Raw genomic sequence first — 26,745 nt, forward strand, 5'->3', positions numbered from 1 at the left:
TCCCACCTGCACACGGAGGCACCGTCCCACCTGCACATGGAGGCACCGTCCCACCTGCACATGGAGGCACTGTCTCCTCAGGCTCCCCAAGCTGGGGATGCCAGGACTTGTGCTGAGCCTGGCCCGTGCCTGGATGGCAGCGGGCTGCCCGCCAGCGTGCCGAGCACGGGAGCGTGGTGGCCATGGCCAGCCTCTCACCACCAGGCACAAAACACCAGGGCGTGGCTCTGTTTCATCTTTTGTCTTTCATCTCCTAAAATTGTCCCACATTGCCCGAGCAGGCTGGCATTTTTTCAGCACAGAAAACCAGACGTTGCCAACTTTCCAGTGGTTGTGCTTGGTGCTTTATGCTGTTACTTTAGCAGAAGTATGCGCGTCATGCCTCTTGCAAAAACAGATAGGATTTATTCCCTGAACAAGGGTCAGCTCTGTTTCCAGCCGCCTTCGTCACCACAGCAATGTCTGTCTAGGTCAGAAATGTAGCTGTCAGCTTCCCATGAGCACGGGCTCAGGAGCACCCTCCATTGCAACACTCAGTCCTCTCCCAGCCACTTGCTTACCTGGCCACCAAGCAGCTGCTTGGTTTGTGCCTGCAAAAGCACTCACCTGAATATTTTTGCCAGTAAAATGAGTTATTTCTTTCCATCTATATTTTTAGACATTAAACCCAGAGTTTAGTCACTAGCTCTGTGCTTCCTGTGTGCAAATACTGCAAAGGAGATAAATATAGATATATAAATATACATATGTATATATGTACATATACATATATACACATAAGTGTATATATATGTATATATACATAATACACACGTAGGTATGTGTAGATACAATACACATGCACATTCATGCTGTGCAAAAGACCTTTCCTAGAAAAGGAAATGTGGTACCTGGGGAAACAGGCTTTCCCCAGACAAAGTGAAGTTTAGAGGAGGAAGGAGGTCCCTGGCTTTGTGTGCACTGCAGGGGTGTGATCCTCCTCTGGCACCAGACAGACCCCAGGGCATCAGCAGGGAGGAAGGCAGGCTCACACAGTGGCCAAAAGGCCTCTGGCAGAGTCTCTGAGATGTCCAAAGAGCTGGTGCCAGCCCACACGGGCCAAGGGTTGCCAGTGGCTGCAGGAGCTGCTGCGTAAGTTGCCTCATGAGGCTCATGGTCTTACACCCAGCTGGCGTGACAAGTGCCCAGCTTCAAACCAGGAAAATAAGCAAAACTGTTCCAGAAGTTTTATTAGCATCCTCTTTCATACTTACTGGAAAAATAAAGTGGCACATTAGTCAGAAATACAGCAGAGCAGTATGAGGGCAAGGGGTGGGTTTTTAGTGGCGGTAGTTTTTGTGGACCTATTTCTGTAACTGAAATTGTCTCCTCAAAGAATTGCAAGCACAAATCCGAGCAGGGACAGACCTTGCTACGTCATTTCAGGCTGCCTTTTTACCTTATTTTAGAAGCCCAGATAAAAGTGACAGCTACCTCTGCAGGAGCTACCAGACGTGCACTGCTGTGAGCTGGGCACAGCGGGCAGTGGGGAGCACACCGAATTCCCTGGACTGGACAGGGCAAGCACGGCCACTGCCTCCCAGCTGAGAACACCTCGGTGCCTGTCTGCCTGCACACCAGCTCGGGAGAGAACTGCCTTTAGTGCAAAGGCAGGTTCAGGCTGACTCAGGTGCTGGGAATCCCTTTTCCACTATGTTTGCAGAAGGGCTGCAGCACCTCACCAGCAGGTGGGAGCTGGCTGAGCCCTTGGTTGGAGCACTAAACATTTAGACCAAGGTACAGCTGGTTTGGTTTGGTTAATTTTTATCTGTATATGACATAAGGGGCCATAAGCACTTGTGCTACACGTGACTATTGATTTTCAGAGGGAAGTGGCTGATGAATCACTGCAGGTCCAGCTCTAAAAGATGCCCAAGTGCTGCTTGACCCAGCATTCTCCTTGGGCCTGCAGGGAGTGACTCCACAGCAGTCGTGAGGGCAGTGGAGACAAAGATGAATGGCTCATTTCCCCCGTAATGCACCGCAGAAACAGGCTTTTATGAAAAACAGAGCACAGACAAGATGGAAAGGGCCACAGTCATTTTCGAAGGTCACACATACGATTTCTTTATGGCAGGTTTGCCTCTGTGACTGACAAAAGCAGGACAGATCAAGTGTCTTCAATCAGACCTGGATTAAAAATGAAGTCATGTTGCTTGGAGAACTGACAGTCCCACCAAAAATAATAGAGGCTGCTGACAGTTCTGGCTTCACAATAAAAAGCCTCTTCCCACGTTGTCAAAAGAGCTTCTCCGGTATGGGCATAAATAAGGCATTATTTGAATGGAAATGTTAATGGCAAGGAGCTATAAAATCATATTGGTCTGTTGCAGAAACAGACTGTAGCTGAAATAAGTGTTCTCGTTTCTCATATATATGGAAATATGTGTGTGTGTGTGTGTAAACAAGACATGCACATCTATTCATGTCTCTATGTATTTATGTATGATTCTGTGCATGTTCCCTACACATAATGGTAGCTAAAATTACTTAGCAAGCAGTCCTTCCCCTACGAGCAAGCGTTTGGTGTGATGCACTGAGGGCTGTTGTGTAAGACTTGACTGAGTATCTTTCCCATACATAAAGGTTGTAACGTAGCAACCATTTTTTTCTGCTCAGAAAACACCGTTTCCAAGCTGATTGTTACTGCCCTTAGCAGTGGCCACTGTCACGGCTCCTGAGGCACTGCTGGGCTGGGCAAGAGGCTCAGCAGCTTTGAGCAGCCACGATCCAGACGAAGGTGGCCATGGAGAAGAGGCATGGCAGGTGAGGGCTCACCCTGTGGGTGCACACTCATGGTGAGGGAGGTACCAGTGTTCTGATGGCCTCGCTGTGACAGGGAGCTGCCCCTGGCTGCTCAGGGGGGCTGTGGCCACTGCTTGGGAAGAGCCCACAGCCCAGGCCGAGCTGGCAACCCTGAGCTGGAGGCAGTCAGGTCTTTCACCATGCCATACGTGTATATATAAATATACACATCCATATGTGTATAAATATATGTATAAATATATGCACACATATATATGTTTGTGTATATAAATATATGCATACATGCACAGACATCTCTGCATGGACAGCGGGGTGAAGGAGAATTCCAGCTCTCGACATCCAAAACAACTCTCTTTGCCTAAAGGACCAGAGCAGCTGACCCCAAGGGCCAGTGTCTGCAGTGCCCAGCTGGACAATCACCGCTGCCATGGCACTGCTGCTGGAACGAGGGCTGTCCCCACCGCCCCAGGACTGACCACAGGAATGTCCTGCAATTGCTGCTGTGAGCGAGGCCCTGGGCAGGGAGAAGGGAGGGGATCACACCTGAGAAATTCCAACCCCATCTCTTCCAGCAGGCGCTGTCCTGGAGGGCTGGGCACAGGACGGGGCCGGTCTGTGGTGCAGAGGGCAGTGCAGCCCCAGCCGTGGCCCAGCAGGCTGGCACCCAGCTGGGCACTGCCAGCACCCGGCACTGCCCCCAGCGCTGGGCTCGCGTGGAGCTGTTGGGTGCAATGCCAACTTGGGGTTATATAAACGTAAAAGCATTTTATATAAGCCTATTTTATCTGCAAATCATTTATATTTAGAACACCTATTTCTACTGGAAACACTAAAACCATATTACATAAGAGCTTGTTTAAATCCTTTGGCTTAAGGCTTGGGCAGGGGGAGGGGGTGGTTCGGGCATGCTGCATTCAGGCTGCAGTTTATAATCACAGCCTCAACCAGCAGCCAAAACCCAGTCTCGAAATCCTTTTTGCTTTCATTCCACGCTGCCCTGACAATAGCAGAATACATCCCTGAAGGGTAATTTTCCTCTTTCTCAGTGCTGCCTTCGTGTTTGGAAACTTTCATTTATAGTGCTCTGGATGTGCTGCCAGCATGGGAGAGACGGCAGCTCAGCAGTGCCCGGTCAGTGTCCTCAGCAGTGCCCGGTCAGTGTCCTCGTGCCCGGGCTGTGACAGTGGGTGGGAACGCTGCTGACATCACCTGAGGGGCTGCCGAGCCATTCTCAGAAATTAAAAAATGCATTAACTGGAACTGACCATTTAGCACTACAAAATTACTTACGTCGTCATTCATGCAATGATGTTTTCTAATGCATGAATTATTCCCCGAGCCCTGCCATGAGGGGGAGGCAGGAATGGTGGTGGCGATGGCCATCAAATCCATGTCTGATGCACCGAAGGCAGCTGGACCCTTTGGACGCTCACGCCGCCCTGCCGCGGCCCTGAAAACATCTGTCCCCACCACATGCCAGAACAAGCTGCTCCCTGCAAGGCTGGGTAAGCTGCACCACCCCACCCACCCCACCCCACACCGCAGGGCCATGGTGCACGTGGGGTCTGTGTTCCTGGCTCCCCACAGCAGCACAGCACAGCTCTGGGGACAGCAGCCCTGCCCCTGCAGGCAGAGGTGCTCTGGTGGCCACCAGCGCACGCCCAGCCCTGCTGTGGAAAATGAGTCCTTACACAGCACTTGGATGCTGCTCCCACCCTGCCTTCCTAGTGAGGGACTGCAAAAATGGAGAAGTGGAAGGTCCCACCTCACAGCGATGATGCCACCCGTGAGAACTCTGCGTTGGCCCAAGCCATCAGGTGAACAGCACGGCGTCAGAACAGCAGGCACGACTGACCTTCCCTCCTTTACAGCCAGTCTGGACCAAACCTTCTGGCTTTTTCCCCCCTTTTGAAAGTAAGATCAGGATTCACTCCTCCTCACTTGCTTTCTAAGGCAGCATGGCCAGGGCACTGTCTCCAGGCTGGATGCACTCTGTCCAGGTGGGATGTGCTGCCTCTGCAAACACACTGCTCTCCCAAAGGAGCAGGGCTGGGCTCTGCCACTGCTTGCTCATCTGGACGCTACCTTTAATCACCATCCCTGCTCCAATTCTCCCTGTAAGTGCTCCATATTCAGGTGACACGGTTCATTAGTTTCCATAAATGCCCAGGACATTGCAGAGACTTCAGGGACTTCAGTAAGAGGTGAAGCTGTAAATGACTTTCCTCCTTACCTTAATCCTCCAAATCCCTCAAGGTGGCTCAAACTCCAGCATCTGGGGGCCCCTGGTTTGTCCCACCCCAGCCAGCACCCTGCTCTTGCAGCATGAGGTTTAACCACTCCATCTTTCATTTTCCTGCTGTAAAGTGGAGAAGACAACACACAAATTCCTTAGGGGTGCAGGAGGAAGGCAATTCACATCTGTGCATGCTGCAAAGCCTCTTGAGACTCGCTTTCCCTCTGCGGGAAGTGAAGGTATCTTAGTGAAAGCCATGTCATTCCCAAATTTCTGTGAGCTCAGCTGGATGGGCGATGGGGCTGGGGTGCTCCATGGCTGTGAGATGGAAATGGAGTGCCCCAGTGCCCAGAGGCAACATTCCCTGCTGGGAATTACCCCTGGGCACGAGCAGTAGCATCTCCAGTTGTGTTTTACAGCAGCTTCATGAGTATTTTAAGGAGAAGAGGGGAAGGACCAAGTTGGCCTGTTCCCAACCTGCTGCCACTGGCCTCACTGGCGGAGAGCACAGTGCCTGTGCAGAGGGCTGGAGCTTTCCAGAGCCCTCCTGAGGGGCTGGGGCTTTCCTGAGCCCTCCTGGCTGCTCAGCCCCACCATCCCCAGGGCTGGTGCAGGCCGCCCTGCCTGCTCACCCAGCTCCCGACACATCACCACTCAAATCGCTTCAGCGAATTCTTCTCGTACTTTACTTGAGCCAGACGCTGTAAATTGGATTGAAGTGGTGCCTGGAGAGATTTCTGGTGTCAAACATGTAAAACTAACATGAACTTGAACTGTCTCTGGGCTGCCATGGGGGTGTTGCTCCCCACACTCCCCTCCTGGCATGCAGGGAGCTCCCCAGATCCGGCTCCTTGAGTTTGAAGCTGGCTCTCCTGTGACACTGCCCACAGACACCAACAGTGATGTCAAAACCTGCAACAGTGAAGAAGTTCATCTTGAAAATACATCTGCTCATTTCTTCTTGGATGAATATTGTACTGGGGCTGAGTGTTAAAGGAACTGGGCATCCCACTACTCCAGAAAATGGCCTGAGCTCCCAGGGCAGTCAGGCCACTGACTGCAGTCATTTATTTCACTTTAAGCTCTCCATCTCCTCCTATTCCTTATCACTTGTAAAAGTCATGTAGTGAACATCTGGGACCTTCAGGGATGAGCACAGGATTTTGACTACTTCATGGACCTGGAGAACAAATCTGTCTCATTTTTTGAGCATGGAAGAAGAGAATCTGAGGTTATTGGAAACTCTGAGGTTTGGCATCCTCAGGCCCCAAATCATCTGGAATGCTGGTGAGAAAAGCAAGCTGCAGATACAGCAGCTCCCCTGCTGCAGGACCTGTGTGGTGCTGGGCAGAGCCTGCCCTTTACTGAGCTTTCCTCCCAAGCACTACAGCCATGCCTGTCCAGCTGGGCTGCCTAGCTGGGGGAAGACCTGATGTCTGGGAAGAATTGCTCTGTGTTAACTGGCTGATTAAAACTGGGGACGTGGTTCTCCCTCATCCAAGGGCCGTTCTGCATCCGTCTGGTTCTGCATTGCACTGACAAACACTGGCAACTTGCAGTGTACATGATAGATTCAGTTTAGCCACAGAAAGTAAATAAGTGGACAGCAGTTTAGACTCATGGAAAACAGCAATTTTCATTTTACCTTAAAGAACAATCCAGTTTGATGTAGCCTCAGGGATTTTAGTATGCATTTTCTAAGGGCTCAGTGACCTCATAAATTACAGGGCACTGAGTTCACGCTTCCTTCTGAGCGTGGTCTGCACATGCTGGAGCCTGGCACCTGCAATGCAGAGCCCTCTCATGAGCCCACCATGCTCTCCCAGGCCGAAACCAGTGTCTGGCACTGCAGCTGCCCTGCTCCCAGGGGAGCAGAAGCACCTCAGTGCTGGGTGTGCGAGGCACTCAAGAAGCTGGCTGGGCACTGGCCAGCAGCCCCTCGCCAGCCCCAGCAACAACCTCTGGCAGGTCACAGACTGGCACTGGGGATGGGAACCGGCTCCTCAGCCACCCCAGGCCCCGCCATCCCGCCGTAAATCCACGGCAGTGACCGCTGCTGTCAGCCCCTGAAAGGAAGAGGCAGCTCAGCGAGAGACAAACACTGCTTGGGTTTTATTTTGTCGTAGCTGGAAGGACGCCATGGATGGCAGCTTGGAGAGCAGGCTGTGATCAGCAGGGAGATACCCAGCTCCCTGCTGGCAGCCGGGCTCTGGAACAGCTCCATCCCTGCCTGGCAGGTCCTATCTGTTAAATAAATGTGATGCCAGGCTGATGTGTTGTAGGGAATGGTTTATGACCTTCATCCAACAAAAAAAGAATTCAAGCAGGTGTTGAGAGAAGGTGAGTGAACACATCAGTGTAAATAGCCATAATCAGTCGTATTTTGGGGAACACAAGATACCAGTCTGATGCCAGCAGAGCTGTGCTGCCTCTGCCTCAGGGCTTTGGTGTGGACCTACAAACATGTGAGAAGAGGGTGTTTTGCCCCAAACCGCCTGTGTGAGAGCCTCCCTGCTCCCAGCAGCCCTCTGCAGCCAGCCAGCCCTGCAGCCCCACTCTGTTACCAGCTTTCCAACATCCTGTTTTCACTGGGATTATTTTAATCTTCCTGTTTCCCATCATATTTTTCCTCCTGCCCATGCCAACGCAGGCTGCAATTCCTGGCAAGCAGGGCGGAAACCTCCTCCCTGGGCTGCACCAGCACTTTGGAGGATGAGCTGGACTCTGCCCTGGTCACACCCGGCTCCTCTCTACTGCTGGTGCTGTACCTACTGCTGACCCACCACGGCCACCCAGCTGCCTACAGCAAGTCATTTTGAGTCCACTTGGCCAGTAAATTGCTCTAGCAACTCTGCTTTCATATTTTTCTCTGTGTTGGCTGAAGAACCAAAACACCTGCTCCACTGCTGATGTGATTATGGTTTTATCAGGGCAGGAGAAATGCTGCAAGGTACTGATTTAACCATCCAAGAGCCACACAGCTGCGGGCAGCCAGCCTCTTCCATGCTCCAGCTGCAAACAGTGAGCCACTCCATGGCTGCCCAGCTTGCCAGAGCTCCACTTTGGCTTCCAGGGTTTGCTTTCCTCCTGGGTTTGCTCTGTCCTGGATGATGAATCTCCTTGCCCTGTGCAGGTCCATAAGGCAGTCACAGGTTTTTTGCCCTGCCTTGCTGGAAGTGGATGCTGTGCTCTGGGTGATGCGGTTACAAGGCCAATAGAAATACAGATATAAATGCCAGCAATCCCAGAGGACATTCCTGTCCACTCTACACTGCAATACACTGGCACCTTGCTGCTTCACAGGGCTAGGTGTAATGTAAAACTGAGAGGCTCAAACACCTGAGGGTCTCTCTGTATAAAAGCAAGTAAAAAGAAAATAAAGAATCATGGAAAACCAGTGAAATGTCATGTGTAAGGGTCTGAAAGATAATTTAGTATTTAGAAGTAATTTAATCTTTCAATGTGTCAACATCAAATCTGCTAAGACTGTAACAATAGCAGAAAATATCTGGGACAAATATGATACAAAACAAAAACCAAACCCATCTGCTTTCTTAATCATAGGCTTTAAGAATATTTCTGCTAGTTACCCAGCTATTTCAAGAGCTGTACTGTTTAAATCTGTATCCAAACAAACACAGAAGTCACAATAAACCTGTCATTCAGTTATTCAGGTCTATGCTTTAAATCCTTATAGATGATGAACTTCAAGACAGACATTAAATTGAGGCATTGTTTCTCTGTAGCCTCTAGCACTGAAGATTTAAGGTCTAATCCAGTCTGAAAAGCTGGAGATGAGAAGATATCCTTTCATTGCCTGAGTCTGGTTTTGGAGCATCCATTGCTGAAGCCTGAGCTGCAAACTAAAAGGTCAACAATCTTGTAAAGCAGAAATTGTACCCTGGCTACACTTGCTTTTTGGGAAGATGCTGTGGAGATGATGACACAGAAAAATGATGAGGTTTACACTTACCTTGCACCAGCCACTGTGGGATTAGTGTGGCAAAGAAGCTTCCACACTACACGGCACCAGAGCCCTGGGACAGGGCTTGAGGAAAATTCAGATATAAAGGAAAGCCTGTATGTTATTAGGCCTCACATGTGTTCTGAGAGTGGCCAGTGGTCACTAACCAAGCAGGCAAGGCACTGCCCACAGGCCTTGGACTGTATTCAGCCATGAATGATTACCAGAAGAATATAATAAGGGTAAACCAAAATTTACAAGAAATCTGGAAAAATGGAAAGCGTAAGCTAAGACACAAGTAATGCAGAAATATACCAAATTAGGTCAAAATATGTCAGCCTTCTACCAATGCTAAAACTGAAGAAAACCCATCAAACCATCAGCCACCAACTCAGTCGTGGCTCTGTGTTCTAGAAACACCGACTGGATGCAGGTGTGGACTAACCTGAGTCCCCAGGGACGGATGGAAAAGCCCTTCCCTGCTCCCTTTCCCTACAGCCCTGCTCTTACTCAGCTCCTGAGTGCAGGCGTCGCCTCCCAGCACCTTTGTGCCAGGAACGAGGGAGCCAAAGCTGGGAGCTGAAGGGCAATGGAATTGCTGGCTCTGAGGCAGGACAAGTCACAAGTTCCCTGTCCCCCCCAGCTGCCAAACGCACCCTTTGGTATTTCATTCCACACGTAGCAACCCAGGCCGGGTGACATAAAGGTTAAAAGTAATTTTGGCTGCAGTAGCCCAGCACACAGATTACAAAAGGTATTTTATTATCAGAGTTCTCTATAGAAGGGCTGCTCTGCAGTCAGGATGCAGCAGACAGATTCCTGAGGAAAGCAAATGACACGTGTGGCTGCTGCCAGCTCCCGAGCCAGCTATTTGCAGAGCGTGGCCATACCCGGCCATTACCCCGTCCCCAGGGGCTGCTGGGCACAGCTCCCTCTGCACATGGCCTGCAACCCACAAATCACCCTATCAGCCCTGCTGCCTCCCAGCCAAGAGCAGCCTCTGAACTTTTCAACAGCCCATATTTTAGGGAGTTGTCAAATACCACTCAGCGTGAGCAGATAACCATTTCAAAGATAGAGACACTGGAATGGAAGGCCGGGTGCTGGGTGCCAGCGGTGATCTGGATTATTTGCTTGTTGCTAAATACCCTGTGGCATTACTTCCCAGGTTGTTCAGCTCAGGTCTGACGCAAACAGTGGCAGAACAGCAAACAAGAATTTACAGGATTTTGTAAGAACTAACTCAAGGAGTAAGGAGCAAATTGGTTCAGGGCTGCTGTTGCTCAGGATTGCATCTTTGGAAGAACAAAGGTTACTGTTCAATTATGTGTAAAACCCAGCTGAAGGCCTGACAAGCACTTCCAGATCTCAGCAGCAGGAAAGAAACATGAGTATAAATAAAGAAAAGAAGACTTGTGGAAGCAGATTTAGCTCAAGGATGCTTTTCCTCCTGATATCCAGAAATAATTACACTGCAATGTGCCATTGAATTCCTCAGGACCCTGCCTACATTTCTCTGGGGTTTGCAGTATACACATGTGTACAGTAGAGGATGAAAGTCCACATGTGGAAAAGCTCCTGCCTCCCCAACTGTTGCAGCAGTTAGAAGGGGACAGAACAAAATAGCAAAACCAGTTTCAGAGCAACATTAGTTCCATATGGAAAAAAACCTCTCTGGTAGATGCCTCCCACATGTAAAAAAGGCATTAAAAACCTGTTCATAAACCAGTGCCTCCAAGCAATCAGCTGGATCAAAGTGGGAACTTGGCAAGGCTTTAAAAGGATGCACCAGGCACAACCCTAAGAGCTTCTGCAGCACAGAAAAAGCAATAGCAAGGTGACAATGTCCATCAAAGCACACAGGTTTTGCTGTAGGCAGAGAGCCCTCAGCTGCAGGTACAGGGGCCCTGCTGAGCAGGGCAGAGGAGGGGCAGCAGCAGCAGGGCATGCCCCGGTGCCCGGCTGGCTCACAGAACCCCACACCCAGCCTGCAGGCCCAGCAGAACAGCTCTGCTCACAGCAAACACCAGCTGAGCCGTGCTGCTCACACTGTCATCACACCACTACCAGCAGCGTGGGCAAAGTCCTATAAAAATAGCTAAGACTATCTATAGCAACTCTGATTTAATTAAAATTAAATGCAATTGTGAGACAGCTAACTGACCGTGGCTGAGAACTCTTGATCAGAACAAACTGTTCAGCAATTATTAGATCTCACTTGATGACAGGATGCGTAAAAGGCTCTGTCCTGGTCTGTTGTAAACATCACTTCTAGCTGAAGCTCTTGTTAAATGTACTTTAAAATGCTGCCTTTTAACCAAAGGCCACCTAGAGAAGAAAGGGTACTTTTAAAAGATGGTTAATGTTCTCATTTCTTATTTGCTTTTTTGTTAAATAAGGGTGTTCCATTGTACTTGGCAAGCAGCTTGGTGTGAAACAGTGGTCCCTTTATCTGGTTCATAATTCAAGCCTCTTCTTTTTTGTTTCTAAAGACAATGCTGTTGCTAGGTCACAGCCAAAGTGACTGACCTGCTCTTTCCTGCAGGGATAGGTATGGCTGATGAGCCCAGGGCAGGAACCACCTTCCACCCCACGGGAAGAACCTGTGACACCCTGCACTTTCTGCAGGCTGTTCTTCCAACACAACACTCCCACACTTTGCCAAGGGAGAGCCCAGCACCACACCCAGAGCACCTTCACTTCCTAGCAGTGATTTCACTTTGCCTGGTCCTTACCAAACACTTTTGTCTCCACTTAGGGAATTCTTTCTACTTAATAATCTCGAGTGCCCAGCTGCACCCTCCAGGGACCCATGGATGGAGGCTGTTGAGAGAGCAGGGTTTGCACCAAAGCAGGCAGCACAGCCTGTACAGTGTTGCTTCCCCAGCACAGGTAGAAGACCAAGGTAATGAAGCACCACGCTGGGTTTAGGCTCAACACTCGACTCTCCCCTCCCTTTTAGTGTAAAATGTTCCCTTTGTACCCTTACAGGCTTCTTAAGTACTGGTTTCACTTAAGTTCTTAAAAAAAAAAGGAATCAAAAACAAATCAAGAAGATACTTCATTTGTACAAGATGTGTTTTTAAGCTGAATTTTGTTTCCATTTCTTCCACACTTCCCACCCACTGCTTTCATCCAATCTCAACAAAAACCCCCACAGCCCTTGAGAACAGTCCCTTGCCTGGAGAGGGCAGGTGGTCACTCCCCTCCCTACAGCCCCACACCCCACTGCTGTGGCTGCATAAACGTCCAGGGACTGTGCCCAAGGACACAGACCCTGTCCCCTCTCCCCAGGTGCCCGTCCTGTGCCACACTGCAGGGGCAGATCCTTGGTTTAGGCCAGTAGCAGCTGTGCTAGCTGCCAGAGGAGCAGGGATGGAAAAATCTGGAGGAACTAAAAGAGTCATAGGAAAAGCTGGAGTTTGCCAGAAGATACAGCTTCATTGTACAGTCAATTAGCTCCCTCTGGAACGGCTGTGATGGGAGGAACTGGAAGAGAAACACGAACTTTCTAAGGCTTCCTGCAACAGAGACCTGAGCTGCACATTTTGAAAGATCCCATAGGAGTCACCTGGTCATGCTCCCAAAACCTCCTCCTGGAGGTGCTCCAGCCAGGCTCTTGGCTGAGGAACCCGCTCACCTTCACTCCAGGCTGCCAGCAACGCAAAGGTGCTTGCAGCCACTTGCAGCAGCTTTTCCTTTAACACTAAGCAGTCTAAAACATCGATAAAAACAGTACCTTTGGTCACTGAATTGACTTTCAGAGTGTGTTTCTTACAACAAAAATGGTTATGGACACCACTGTGTATTTGTGCTTTCACAGCCACACCCCTGCACGGGATTTTGCTCAGTACAGGCTGCAGGCACCAGGACAGAAGGAAACTCCCTGGGAGTCCCCTTCCCGAATGCTGCATCCCCAGCAGAGGCACTGCCAGGGAGAGTCCCTCATGCTTCCATGAGCACCCTGGGTTAGGCAGTGACCCCCACAACTCTCCCAGCTGCAGCACAGCAGCCCCTCTTCATCTGGCAGGGTGTGTACAAAGCATCACAAACAGCCATTTTTGCTGGCCATGTTTTTATTTGTTTTTAGTTTTAAACAGGGGAGCCAATGATACATCCAGTATTTCAAAAAATCAGAAGGTAAAACAAATTTTCAAAAGACCGAGATGCTACATGCTATATTTAACCTAATTTTATTCATGCCTGCTTTTGAGGGGGGTTGGGAGTGGGACAGGAATCATTCAGTAAAAACATACAGTAAAAACAAAATGTCTCACCATATAGAACTTTAACCTACAGTAATGTTGTACCTTAATTATTTCCATGCACACAACTAACATTACAAAATTTTTAAAAAATGAACACAATTAAGACTTCTAGGAGCATTTGATAATAAAGCAATTCCTAATTTCTTTTGTAGAGATCAAGCACCTCCAATTACAAATTCCTATACACAGTGAGTGCTTTACTTGAAATGAAAACTAAAAAATAAAAGTAAAAATGTATTGGATAGCCTCAGAATAAGCTGATGTTAATATATATCCAGCTATGTAGGCAATAAAACCATAGTGCTAAACAAAAACTTGTATCTGAAAAGTAACTCAAAAATTGACTTTCTATAATTACAGAAATATAATTATTTGCTAAAATAAATAAAAGTGCTGCATATTAACACTTCACTATAAAGAATGCATACCAGAACATTTATAAATATTGAATGATTTTCAACAGGAATAGCTACTACAATAATGCTGGCTAAATAGAAGTGCATAATGAGAAGCACTATGGGTGGTTAATGTTTTGCCACATACTGCTGTTACCTTGAGGTAGATAACACATGCGTACCAAATTCTGCATTCATTTCAGTTGCTGCTGGTATCATGTGTCTAAGAAATGTGTACAGTATGAAAAACTCTAAAATACGCATGAATGAAAAAAATGTTTTGGGAAAAATAGATATTCTCATGCAATTATGTACAGTCTCACTGTGTAAATTTCAAGGCAAGGTTCTTTTTCTGCAAAACATGGACACTGTTTTACTGAGAGAATGTTTTTTTACTTGGTTTAGTGCATTTTTTTGTTACCTCCTGCATTTTGCATTATTTTGCTCTATTCTTTAATTTTGTGTGCAAACGACATGCCAGTTTAAAAACAAAACTAACTCATGTATAGAAAGTAATTCTGGATTGTAAAAACAATGGTAAACAGAAAACTAATGAAATCCATACCAAAATTACACCATCTGATTCAAGTAAAAAAATTACTTACACTAGTAATAAAAAAAGACAAACACATCTCATGAATATAAAAGAAATGTCTGCTGAGTGTTTTAGTTTAGATGTTTCAGAATGCTGCTGTAGGTTTTGTGGGGAATCTGGGGAGATGATTTCATAGCAGAAGGCGTTAGTGTGGCCTGGATTGACTTCAGAGGTGAACCAACAGGGCTGTGGAACTGAGGAATACCTATGGCCTCAAGCTGCTTGTTGAAGAGGAGCTCTCCACTGTTACTGAGAAAGCTCTCTTCTCTTTCCTTCTCCCCAAGCTTCCCCTCTTCTACTGGCTCAGGTTCTAGCATTTCAGCATCTTCTTTCTTACTAAAAAATTTGTCCAAGTAACTGGTGTAAGTATTTTCTTTTTCAACTTGTTCATCTTTCCTTACTTCACAACAGAACTGGTCTATGAGGAAGCACCCCTCCCCACCACTGACAAACTGACTGTCCCAAGAAGTTTGGTACAGAGCTTCTAACTGTGCCAAATTGGCCATTCCTTTCTCCTGCTTCTCTCTGCTTACCGACTTTGATATTATTCCTTTCAACTCTATCTGAGACACTGAACTGTTCAAGTCATTTAATTTATCAACATCAGTAGACTCATGTTGTAAACTAAGCTGGATGGTTTCTGCTATGAAAGAATCAAAGTCAAACCCCTGATTCTTCTCCCTTTCTTTTTCAACAAGTTGCTGTGATGCTTCCTCAAGCGCTATCTGAGCTTTCACCAACCCATTCTTTTCACATTTAGACTTGCCTTTCTTGTCAGACTTTTCTTTGCTTTGTTCCTTCCAGTTTGACAGATCTATAATAAGCTTGGGCTCATAGTAATGGTTAACCTCACTGTCTCGCCAAACTAAATTATCTAGGTATGAAGATGACCTCATTTTGTAATTGCAAGTGTGACTACATTCCAGATCACAATACTTGTTTTCGTGGTGATCTGAGTACTGCCAGCAAGGCTCAGTAGAGAAGTGGGTGTCAAAGGCAGGATCCTCCAGGTACTTTTCACGATCTCCATCCAAATATTTGCGAGGATCTACTTGCACTTCTTCTTCATCAGTAACATCAGAAAGAGCCCTTGGATCACGCTGAACTTCATCAGCTTCATAGTTATTATGAATAGGCCAGTCATGGTCTGAGAACTGACTTTCATGGAATCTGTAAAACAATTTCCTAAGTGTTAGCAGCTAAGAAGTCTTCTATCTCCCAAGACAGAGACAGTTAAACTTAGAAATTCCCTTACAAAATAATGACAATTCAACACAAAGTTTTTCCTTAATCCAACGGGGTACCTCTTCCAGGTTTTTAATTTAATCTGGCATAAAGCAACTGAATTACATACAATAGCTCATTTCATTTACAGAAATCTTTCTAAAGTGTGTAAAGTACTTTCTAAAGTAAGATGGCTACTGTGAAATCTCTTTAATATAACATGCACTAAGCATTAGACGAGACAATCATAATTAAAACTCCCTTTAAACATAGTTTATTTTTAGAGAAATATTTTGGGGAAGAAAAAAAGAATGGAAATATTAACTTTAGATTCTAGAGTCCTGAGTGTAGCTCAGGAATCCATCGGCATCTCCAAGTCTTGTCTAATGGATTATAAATCCAGTGACAATGCTTGTAAGGGAAAATTTTATTTTCAGGTCCACTCAAGAAGAAGAAACAAGCAGAAAAGGAAATAGTGCCCATAAAGCAATGCCACTTCAAGCACAAAGCCATCCAGTTATGTTACCACAGTAAGTGATAAATTTACCTTTCCCAATTATAAATATGGCTGTGACTTTCATCCATTAGCAGAATATCATCAACCTCATCTTCAATGTGAAAAGGATGACTTGAAATAGGCTCATCCGTTGGAAAGGAATAGATGCTCATGTAAGGATGGGACAAAGCTTCTTCTGCTGTCAATCGATCCATGGGACTAAATGTCAAAATTTGCTCCAGAAAGTCCAGTGCTGTAGAGAAAAAAATACCATTAAATGGGAAATTTCAGACATTTAGAACTTAATATTAAGGTGAGTGCTTTGCTCTAGAGCCCTGCAGTTGTTTCAAAGTAGCTGCGTGTGAAGAATCAGCTCCTGACAGTACAGTGCCAAATGCGCATCCATTAGCCATCAGAAAGAGAGGGGAGTAGAGGTCAAATCTAAGATCAACCATAATTAAACTTAAAGCATGAAAAAACAGCAAGAGACAGAAAGCTTCAAGCTGCATCAGTATCCACCAATGGCTACCAGGAAACACTGCTGTTGCTTTGGCTGGGGAACTGTCTTTTAAAAACATTTGAAAGACAGTCCTATACTGACTCCATTCCAATGTTTCCTTGCATTTAAAAGGCCAGTGTCCCAAACCAGAGCAATTCCAGTGCAAAGAGGTCCAGCAGAGATTCACAGTTCTACTCTAAAGATGACCAAGCAGCCAGCATGGAAGTAATTTTATTACAGCGGAAGACAATCCTTCTTCAGAGAACACAGATTCTTCTAACTGAAACTTGCTTTTAACTATCACACACCTGCACCTCGAAGTTGCACACTATCTGATTATTTTGAAACATCAAAACAAGGGGTTTTCTTAATTACTTACCTTCAGGACTGATGCCTGGAAGCAACTGAGTTAAAGGTTTGTGTGGCTCAGTCATATCGTTTCTAATGTAAACTGGAATTACATTGAGAAGCTCCTGACGGTCCTCCTCATGTACAACAGGAATTGATTCTAGAATCAACTGCATCTGTTCAAGTTCATGTGCACCTAAGCAGCAAGAGAAAAGACAAGCTGCCATTTCAACTTACAACATTTCTGATCCCTGTATAGGAAAGGCACGTCAAAATTTTGTGCTCTGAGCAGCTATTTCCAGGAAAAGATTATAATCTCCTGCAACAGAGGAAAGGCTGAAGCTCTGAATTTAAATGATAATAAATCTGAAGAGCTCTCAAGAAATGCTGTGGCATATGAAGAATTACAGAGCTGCTACTCACAGATAAAGAGACCTAACCTTAAGCTTTTGTAAGGGTGTTTTCACCATGGATGAGGTACTCTACAGCAATATCCTTTTTGTTATATGCTATATACTGCAATCCTCCCCTTTCAACTGATCCACCTAAATTAATCTAGTATTTGACCTCACTTTGAATTATATGTCCCTTATTAATAAAAACAGTAGTGGTTTTGCTCAGAAAGACGTCTTACAGGCGACAACCATTTGTATTAATATTCTACTCTGAAATCCTGCATTAACTGCAAGACAAAAATCACCTGTCAGTTACACAGAACGATATCCTTTTTAAATAAAGTACTGTATTACAATTAAAATTATAGTACCCTTTTAGCACTACCTGAAGTTTCCCTGGGTAAGAACAATAAGGGCCTATACAGCAGGTCAATTCTGAATAATGAACAGCATCTATATTCAGTACTGGAGTACCCAGAAATACAGCGTGTCAACTTCAGCTTGTTGTTCAGCTCCAAGAAGGATGTAGGACCCTAGAGATTCAACAAGCAGATGAAACTATATAGGATTAATTGCATGGCAGCATTTCCTTCCTTCACCAAGCAGCTCTGGGCAATCACAAGCCACACTGATGTATGTGACATTAAGTATAAAAATAAATGGGGCCAGCAAGAGATTGGACCATCTCCAAACCTCCACACTCTTGGTTCACTTCAGCGCCTGCACAGCACAGCAGTCTGCACTGGACATCCTACCACACACCTGCCAGGTGACTAGAAAAACTGAGCCAAAGTCACTGCAGAAAATCTGACAGATCTTCTATGTTCCCCAAATGAATCAGTACTGCCTCGTGTTAACTTCTCTACTGGACTGAAAGAGCTGTTTTGTTCTACTTCAGACTACAACAAATTACTTAATACGATCTATCAGATGTTATGTTGCTTGTAATTTGCTGGAAAAACATTCTACTCCGTAATTAGTACCATCCTAAAAATTAATCATCTTTCTTTTCACTATCAGCAAAATAACCATTCCAAAATATTCATTTAGAACAAAGTAGTAGAGAAGTTGTTTGGAAAAGCTACTGAATTCCTCTGCCTCAACCTCCCTTCCCTCACTTATCCCAGGTATTCTGCAATATTAATCTGCATTCCTCCTTCTCATCAGCTTTCTGAACAGCGACTCCGAAGGGATGGTTCAGAAGTAGACAGAAAGGTGCAATTAACCAAATCAAGCCCTCCGAACAACTCTGCAAAAGATCTTTATTCAGAATCTCAGGGCGGAATAACTGACATATCTCCAACCATCTTCCCTTTCCAAATGCATGATGTTAAGAAATCCACTTTTCTTTAGATTAGAAAACCATTGCAGTGCTAAATTTTCAGAGGGGCACATCTGTATTTAAAATATTTTTCTAAGTATCTACACAATGCAGTTAAGGCATATAAACAAGTCTACAAATTTAGGATTTTGGTTACAAAGACCAAGTTTTTTAACAGAATTCTAACTCTCTGCACAGCTACTGGGCCAACAAAAATTTGTGACAAATACCAATGCTACTCAAAGAAAAAAAGGCCAAAATGCTGGCAAGTTGTGATCAATCTATGCTGAATGATGAAGTCTGCCAACTTTCTCCCACTATGTCACTATTTGCCAGCAGAAGTTCTCGATGCAATGGGAACCTAATAAATCTTGTATCAGCCAAGCATTTAATACTCTGGGGACATTACTGCAGCAGTTAGTAACTCAAAGAGTGAAAAACTCACTGCAAGTTAAGAGAAGCCTCTGCACATACTAATCACTGATTTATACCAAATAGTGCTTCCAAGTGACAGCTCTCCATTAACAGTACTTAATGGGAGGAAGCTCTCAATTCCATTGCCTTTTCATGCAAAGCTAAGAATTACTGCAGAGATGTGCTTTCAGTCCACATGTGTCTAAAGGAATGTGAACTCTGAAATGCAAGCTTAGCTCTTGGAGGTTTTATCTGTATTACTCCTATAATTCAGGCCAACAGGAGCAAATCCAAGAGTGAGCCTGAATGAGACAGCTGCTGCTGAGGCCCCAGGGTGCACAAAAATAAGCACTTCAGAGGTACTTCAGTAGTTTACTCATCTGCTCCCATAGACCGAGTGCTTGTCAGCAGGTGGTGATCTCCTACGGTGCAAATGACTATTTCACTTTATCTAAAATGCTCTAGTTTGTACTCTGAGCTAGGTCAGCAACATGGTACAAGATGGCCATCAAGAGATTTGCTCCAAAAATTCGCTCCTGATCCTAACCAAAGCTCTAATATAGATGTGCCCAATGAGACCAGAGCATTGCTTACCTGAAACAGTAGAAGGTTGCACACTTCCTTGCTGTAATGCACTGAATTTTACACTTTTAAATACTAAGTCTATACCCCTGGGGCTTCATAATTTAAAATACAGAGAAGCAGGAAGCGATTAGGTTGACTACATTAAAAATAATCTTTATGCATATGATACTTAGGGTACTGATAATCTTCAAATATTCCCTGAATACACCAATTCACATGTGTATCAGAACACTTCTTGGGCAATCAATAAATTTAACTCAACATAATTACAGACAGATTTACCATGTGTGACTTCTACATTAAATTAAATTTTGATATTTATTTTGTGATTAAATTGTGATATTTATTAATTTGTGATATTTATCTAAAATATTGTGATATTAATCTTAATTTAAATTTTGTGATATTTATCTAAATTGTGATATTTATCTAAATACACACCAATACAAGTAACAAAACTGAAATGTCTTCTGCTTTACAAATACACTAATTTATAGTTTATATAAGTGCATAATAATATAGCATATCCTGATCATCAATGACTATTGATGTTAGCCATGAGAACCAATCTTTCCTGAGGAAGATAATTAAGCAAAAACACTCCTTTTATGAATATACACACTGATTTTATTCTACCCACCTGCAAAGAGGGTTTTCCCAGTCAGCATTTCAGCAAAGATGCAACCTGCAGCCCACATGTCAATGGCTTTAGTGTAGTTGTTAGGAGAAAGCAAAAGCCGGGGCGATCTGTACCATTTAGTAACCAATCCTTCAGAAAGATGGCCCTAATGAAATTAATTTAAAAAATTAATTAGATTTTTAAGACTTGCTTTTTTAAAATTGTTTCTTATTTTTTAATGCACCACTAACAAGAATTTTTGGTCTCAAGATCCCAGGGATTATACTGTGTGTGTTCTACCAAACCTTCTGTCTATCTTTACAAATATCTCTGTGAGTGAATAGTAACGATATAGAAATATGACACCATTTATTAGTCAAATGAGGTACTGCAGCAAAGCTTTCTTATTCCCAGATGCCAAATAAATGCAGAGATGATACCGAACTCTCTTGTGAAACATCTAGACCAGGAGGCTCTGAACCAATCCCCCAAAGTAGCCACACTTGCACTATGAATGCACTACTTACAATCTTATCTAAGGCTTCTATAATTACATCACTAAACGTTGCTCTTAATCTCAGGTTCTGTCTTCACTGTTAAAACCTCTGCTTTTCTGAACCCATCTAATAAAAAACAATTATTTTATGCTTGCAGTAGTCCTATCTAGTAGTCCAAACCATGCTAAGCAGGCCTTCCACAGCCTATCTACCTGTGCAAAAGGGAGAAAGACACTATTTTGAGAAGGCACAGTTACCAGTGTGTCACTTAGATATTCCCACTCTCTGCATACCTTGTGGGAATAATGAGGATCCATGATTCGTGCAAGACCAAAGTCACCAATCTTCAGCACCAAGTCTTCAGTATTAATGAAAAGATTGGCTGGTTTGAGATCTCTATGCAGAACATTTGCAGAGTGAATATACTTGAGCCCACGTAGCAGCTGGTACATGAAAAGTCTGGCATGATCTTCCAGTAAAGGGCCTTGCTCTAGCAAATTAGCCAGATCTGTCTCCATGTATTCCTGGACAATGTAAACACAGTTCAATTCTGTCAGGGAGCCCACGTCATCTGTTAACTGGCTTCCACTGGGACCAAGAATTTCAAATACTTTGACAATGTTATCGTGGTCAAGTCTTCTAATAATTTTGATCTCACGTAGAGCATGTTTAACACTCTGGGGATCTGTAAGGACAATTTTCTTGACAGCTACTCTTTTGTCACAGTCATTATCGACAGCAGAAAAAACTAAGCCGTTTCCACCACAGCCCAGTGGTTTTAAGTCCATATACCGAGAGCCCAGATCAAAACCATGAATGTTCATGAGACTTTCAAATTTTTCCGCCATTTTAAAATTCTTTACGTTTTTCCTCAAACTACTAAGCTTCTGTAAACACACAGAGACACTTCCACTGGTATCTGAAGGAAAGGTCTTAGAGAAAGGGAGAAGAAACACTTGGCTTTGACTGCAAGATGGTTTCTTGACACTCTCATTTCATTATGAGCCAGCCAGGCCTGTTGTGTCCCCTTGAATTTAGAGCCTGTAAGCTCTAGAACTCAAACCGAGCATAAGATAGAAAGATTGCAGCATTCATAGTTCAAGAAAGGTGCAGCATTTCTGCAGACATTAAAGAAAATACTCACAAGAAACTCAAACGGAATGAAATGACATACTATGCACTCAGCTCTACTGTGCTAAACTGGTTAACATTTAACAAAAATGTGAATAAATATGCACATAATAGGCTTCTATTAACATCCTCCTCCTCACAGTGCAGATACATTCAGTGTTGGACTGGTCCTGAGCAGCGTCATTCTATGGTGCTGGTAAGCACTATTTTTTTTCCTTCTTCCTCCTTCCTCCTTTTTCTCTTCTTTGTTTACAGTCTAGTTAAATGGGAAACTGGCAGCTCTTGATTTACAAAAGATGCCTTCTGTTAATGATCAGGTGGCTCCAGCTCACCACAATCACAGTCAAAGCTACCATCCATTTTACTCCGTGGCAACCTGAAAAGCAGAGAAAAATAGATCAGTACCCCAGCACATACAAAAGTCTTCCTCCTCCCCCAACTCATTGATTTGTCCTTATCCAAATAAGTTGGAAACACAACTTATTTACTGTCCAGTTACAAAAATAATAAACCATCAAAAAAGCTAAACCAGTTAGAAATCGTATGTACTTTTCACACTCGTAGAGGAAAACTGGCAATAATGACCAACCACCATTTCCAAACGTATATTGTGAACATTTTGGATGTAATCTATTGAAAATATATAGCACACAGTGAACAATCCTCCTGAGTCTTAATAAAGGGATTAACAAAGCAAACTTGGTAATTCTCCAAGAGAGCTGTTAAGAGACAAGCCAGAAGCAACAGTATCCTTAGCATCCATCAGCAAATTTTGGAGTAATCCTTTTCACTAAACTTTTATTCAAAAACTAAATCAGGTTTAACTATTTCACCATAATAAGAGGTTACTAGGTACTGGTCACAAGAAAAGGGTAAAGCTTGTACACTCCCAGTATTTACTGCATATACAGCACACATCCAATGCCACTTATAAAGCTTAAATCCTTGTGATTTTGGATAAAATTTACCAACATCTCAAATAATACCTTTGCCTCTATAGACTCATTGTTACAGGAATCACAGGGGTAATTCATACATATCAAATATTATTACTTTATCAATTATTTCTACACTTATCCAACCTAGACTACAGAGAAAAAGCAGCAAGTACATTTTACAGAGTAACTAATATGTTCTACAACCATTTTCCCTAACATATGGGCTCTTTCAGACACCATTTATTTTTTATTAGTGTAATGAATTCACCTACTATTTATGAAAAACCAAACTGGCAATTTTCTCAGTAAGTTCCCGTCAGCAACAGCAGAATGCAGTCATAAAGACCACATGGTGCATTTTTGTACAACATCCTCACTTTTAAAAGCTCAAAAACGTCACAAAGGGAAGAGTCAGAAGTGTAGGCTACACAGTGTGGTAAGCTTTGGGCAGTTCCATTACAAGTCACTGGCATGCTCTTCCCCAACATGTATAGGTCACATGAAACCCCTGCGTCGCCTTCTGTTCAGCCTCAGATTAACACATTTCAGCTCTTCCCTCAGCTCTCTACCTAAATGTAAATGTCTTCACACTATCCCAACACTTCAGAATTAATTGAATGAATGTTTTCCTTTAGAACAGTGCTAGCATTTCAGTGGGACAACTGGGAGCAGGCAAAACAAGTCTCCTCACTCCTAACAGAGCAGCAAGAGCAGCTGACAAGTTATTAACATATTTTAAATAATGGCCTCAATTCACTAAAGTAATCAGAATTGTACAGAGAAAAAGAAAAAAAGGAAAAAAAGGCACACTGGCAAACAGAAACAAGACTGTTTCAACATATTTAAATATTACCCTTCCTTAGGCTCAAGCCTGACTGTCCCCAAGACACAGCCCCAACGCCCTCCTGCCACACACCACCTGCCTCCAGGTACGTGGACAGAGCATGACAAACACAGGGAAGAAGGAAACACATGATATCCTCTGCTCAGCTTTTATTTTTAAATAAAGATCACTAAATGCAGTATTTTTGAACTGAAAAGCACTGAGCTGCCCTCTACTGATGTGGTACACCCTGCCAGAAGGGTGATCTTCAGAGCTGTCTCTACTCAGCACATGGGACTTAAGATTGCCTTAAGATTCCTTTCTTTGTACATTGGTAAGAATCCTAATTTTTAACAGTGTTTTACAAGGGTTATTATAGCCTCAGCACAAACACAGTGAGGTAACACTACTACTTTTCCTCAAACTACCTTGAATTTTTACCAGTATTAAGACATTAGAGTAAGGACCCCTTTTAAATAGCCATGAATTTACTAAAAGAACAAAAGTAAAATTTATCCTAAAGAGGACAGCATCAGCGACTACCCAACTCCGTTCACAATTATAAAACCCAGAAGTCTAGCCTCTTGATTTCAACATTTTTAAACTCGAAACTATTTTCTCACTCACACGCACTACTTTCAGGTTAACTTGTTCTGAGCTGCTGCCTGTAAAAGCGTTTACATCACCCCATTCACCTTTCATTCCAACACCCCCCCAGCTGTTATGGAAATTAGTTTTTGTACCAATACTACAAATTTCACGTTAACTCGAGGTCCAAGGCCTCTGTTCAATTACCCTGCAATAAGCTGTATTTTACATCCTTGGGACCATCTACAACCAGTTGTATTCTGCCTCATAATTAGGCTTATTGTTTCACACTGCTGATGCCTTCAACAGGCAGCAATACCGAAACTGTTTGCACCAGCTGTGTGACACATCTGGAACCTCTCTTTTAGCTAGTTCCATTAAACAGCCCAGGAACAGATTCAAAACGATGCCCATCAGCAGCAAAGATTAAGATCTACCATCTCTCTGCCATAACTCAGATCTTACCCCCTACTGCCATGACTGAATGCAGCAATGAAAGGACTGCTTCAGGGAGAAAGGGAGCTATTGCCCACTTGCTTCCTGTAGTAGGAGTCCTAAAATTTTCATTCTGTATCTCTGAAATGATGCATTTTTTTTAAACACCAGTTTACACTTATCCTTTCTTTAGGTGACCACTAATTACAATGTTTTCAGAGAGCATGCAATGATCTCCACAATCAGAGTGATTTAGCTAAGAAAACAAATGCTGACAACATAAGCAACCAACCCACTGCAGCCTTCATTTGACCTGATCCTGCTACAAACTTCCTATCTGTGAGCAAATTACTTAATCCCATGTTCTAGCCACTTGAAATGTATAATGGACTATTGTGTAAAAAAGGGGGGGTTTATCATCCCAATTTGTGCTGAACAGGCTGTTGACGCAGGGACTGACATTTTCATCTAGGCTGTCACCTTTCCAAGACTACCAGGTTTTTTATAAGTGATACTTTTACTCCTCCTTCTTCAAACACAAAGTTTAAAGAGGGAAACACAAAGATGCCGGTTTCTTATGTGGTTTATAACTGTGGTTTTAAAATGGGTCAGTTCCTGGGAGAGGGTAACAGAAGCAACCCACAGAAGGGCTTTGAAATCATCCCTAGTGATGATCATCACACTTGACCGGCTTCAGGATTGCGCAAGCAGCCCCTTCAAAACATGCTCAACTGCTGCACGTGGATTTATCACAGTTCTCAGGAAACAGGATGTACACCGAAACAGGCAGGCATGAGATGTTTACTTTATCAGAAATACAAATAAGACTAAAGATACCAGTTAATTTGATTACACTGACCATATAATGATCAAATTATTACTCACAGGAGAAAGACCAAGAATGACTAATGACACATTATACAACCTGCTAAGTACTATCCCTTTGACTAAAAAATATACGGGGTACAGAAGAACTTTTTTTTAGATCAGCCACGTTGCAGTCAGTAGGCAGAGTGAGTCATCGTCCAACTCATGAAACTGCTGCTTTCTAAAGCCTCCTACTTGCTCCCCACACTGTTTAGGGAATTCGGTGCTGGCAGTAAGCAAATGTTACTATTAGTTTATAAATCTTCTGAAGGATCTGTAAAAACACACAAGAACCCATAGCACTTTTTTGTATCGTGTTTAAAAATGGTTTAGTTCTCCCTTTAGATAATAGTAATAAAAACTCCCCAGGAACAGCCCACCATCAGCTAACCACAGCCTTCTGCACCTCTGCAGACCTGCTACCATCTGCTGTTCCGCTGAACAGGTAACCAGTCAAGAGTGAATTCAAGATAACAACCACACAAGGACTGAGCTAGAGCAAAGGGCTGAAATGAAAGTTCCCATTTTAGCTTTGGAGCACACATTTTCTGAAAGCAACTGCCAAACCAAAATGCATCTCTATTTTAAGCCACCACTTTCCGGAATTTGTAACTGGTTTATAAACACATAATGCTGTGACGACTTTATTTTTATATATACACACACATATCTATATAAAAAGCTTGCTGGCAACAGCACTGGCCATACGACAACACGCCGACCGCCGTTTCTTTTTCCACTACATAATTAACAGCCATTGTCAGGCTGATCCCAAACGGCACTGAATTAGCCAGAAAAAGAGACACATCCTACACCCGACAAGCGAGAGCATCCTGCCTGCCTAGGCAAGGGTACCTGTTCTCCCAAATCGCAAAAACTCGGGCAGTCTCTCTTCAAGCCATTTCCTTCGGGTGCTTCAAGCTACTTATTAAGAGCATTAAGTCACTTTTCCCACAAAAGGTTCCCAGAGCCTGCGGGCGCCCGGTAGCAGGAGCGAGCGGTACCTGCGCCCTATCTGCCGGCTCGGAGAACTGCGCTGAATGCAGCAGCAAAACTTCCGCAGGCGGTGGGGGCCGGGCCCCCCCGGCAAAGAACATCCTTCCTCCCGCCGCCCCCCGGCCGAGCCAGCCTCGCCCGCCCGCGCCGCTGCTCCGGCCGCCCGGGCCGAGGGACCCGCTCCCTCCGTGCCGCGGGGGGCGCAGCCCGGGCCCGGCGCCCCCGCCGCGGAGCAGCCCTACCTTCAAACGCCCTTCAGGCCGCGCCGGGCCGGGGCCGCCTGTGCCGGGGCCGGCGGGCGCGGCC

The 26,745-nt window shown here is 44.5% G+C and overlaps 1 protein-coding gene across 3 annotated transcripts in view; it reads right to left on the minus strand.

Moving 5' to 3' along the window:
- Positions 1-13,063: 13,063 nt before the first annotated feature.
- MAPK6 (mitogen-activated protein kinase 6) overlaps positions 13,064-26,745 on the minus strand; it is a 28,648-nt gene continuing 14,966 nt past the window's right edge. Inside the window, exons 1-6 of one of the 3 annotated variants that reach the window (XM_042039825.1) lie at positions 26,448-26,499; positions 20,955-22,168; positions 20,186-20,330; positions 16,862-17,026; positions 16,035-16,236; positions 13,064-15,433 (exon numbers count right to left, since the gene is read on the minus strand). In XM_042039825.1, the coding sequence (XP_041895759.1) occupies positions 14,335-15,433; positions 16,035-16,236; positions 16,862-17,026; positions 20,186-20,330; positions 20,955-21,509 (2,166 nt within the window). In that variant the 5' untranslated portion in view covers positions 21,510-22,168; positions 26,448-26,499 and the 3' untranslated portion in view covers positions 13,064-14,334. Of the gene's footprint in view, positions 15,434-16,034; positions 16,237-16,861; positions 17,027-20,185; positions 20,331-20,954; positions 22,169-26,298; positions 26,389-26,447; positions 26,500-26,745 lie in introns of those variants that run through there. The other 2 variants (XM_042039824.1, XM_042039823.1) reach the window with 2 other exon arrangements.

Source organism: Corvus kubaryi, unplaced genomic scaffold (genome assembly GCF_017639235.1).
Source record: "Corvus kubaryi isolate FWS band 111438036 unplaced genomic scaffold, C.kubaryi_AGA036_p1.0 37394, whole genome shotgun sequence".
In the NCBI taxonomy this organism is placed as follows: domain Eukaryota; kingdom Metazoa; phylum Chordata; class Aves; order Passeriformes; family Corvidae; genus Corvus; species Corvus kubaryi.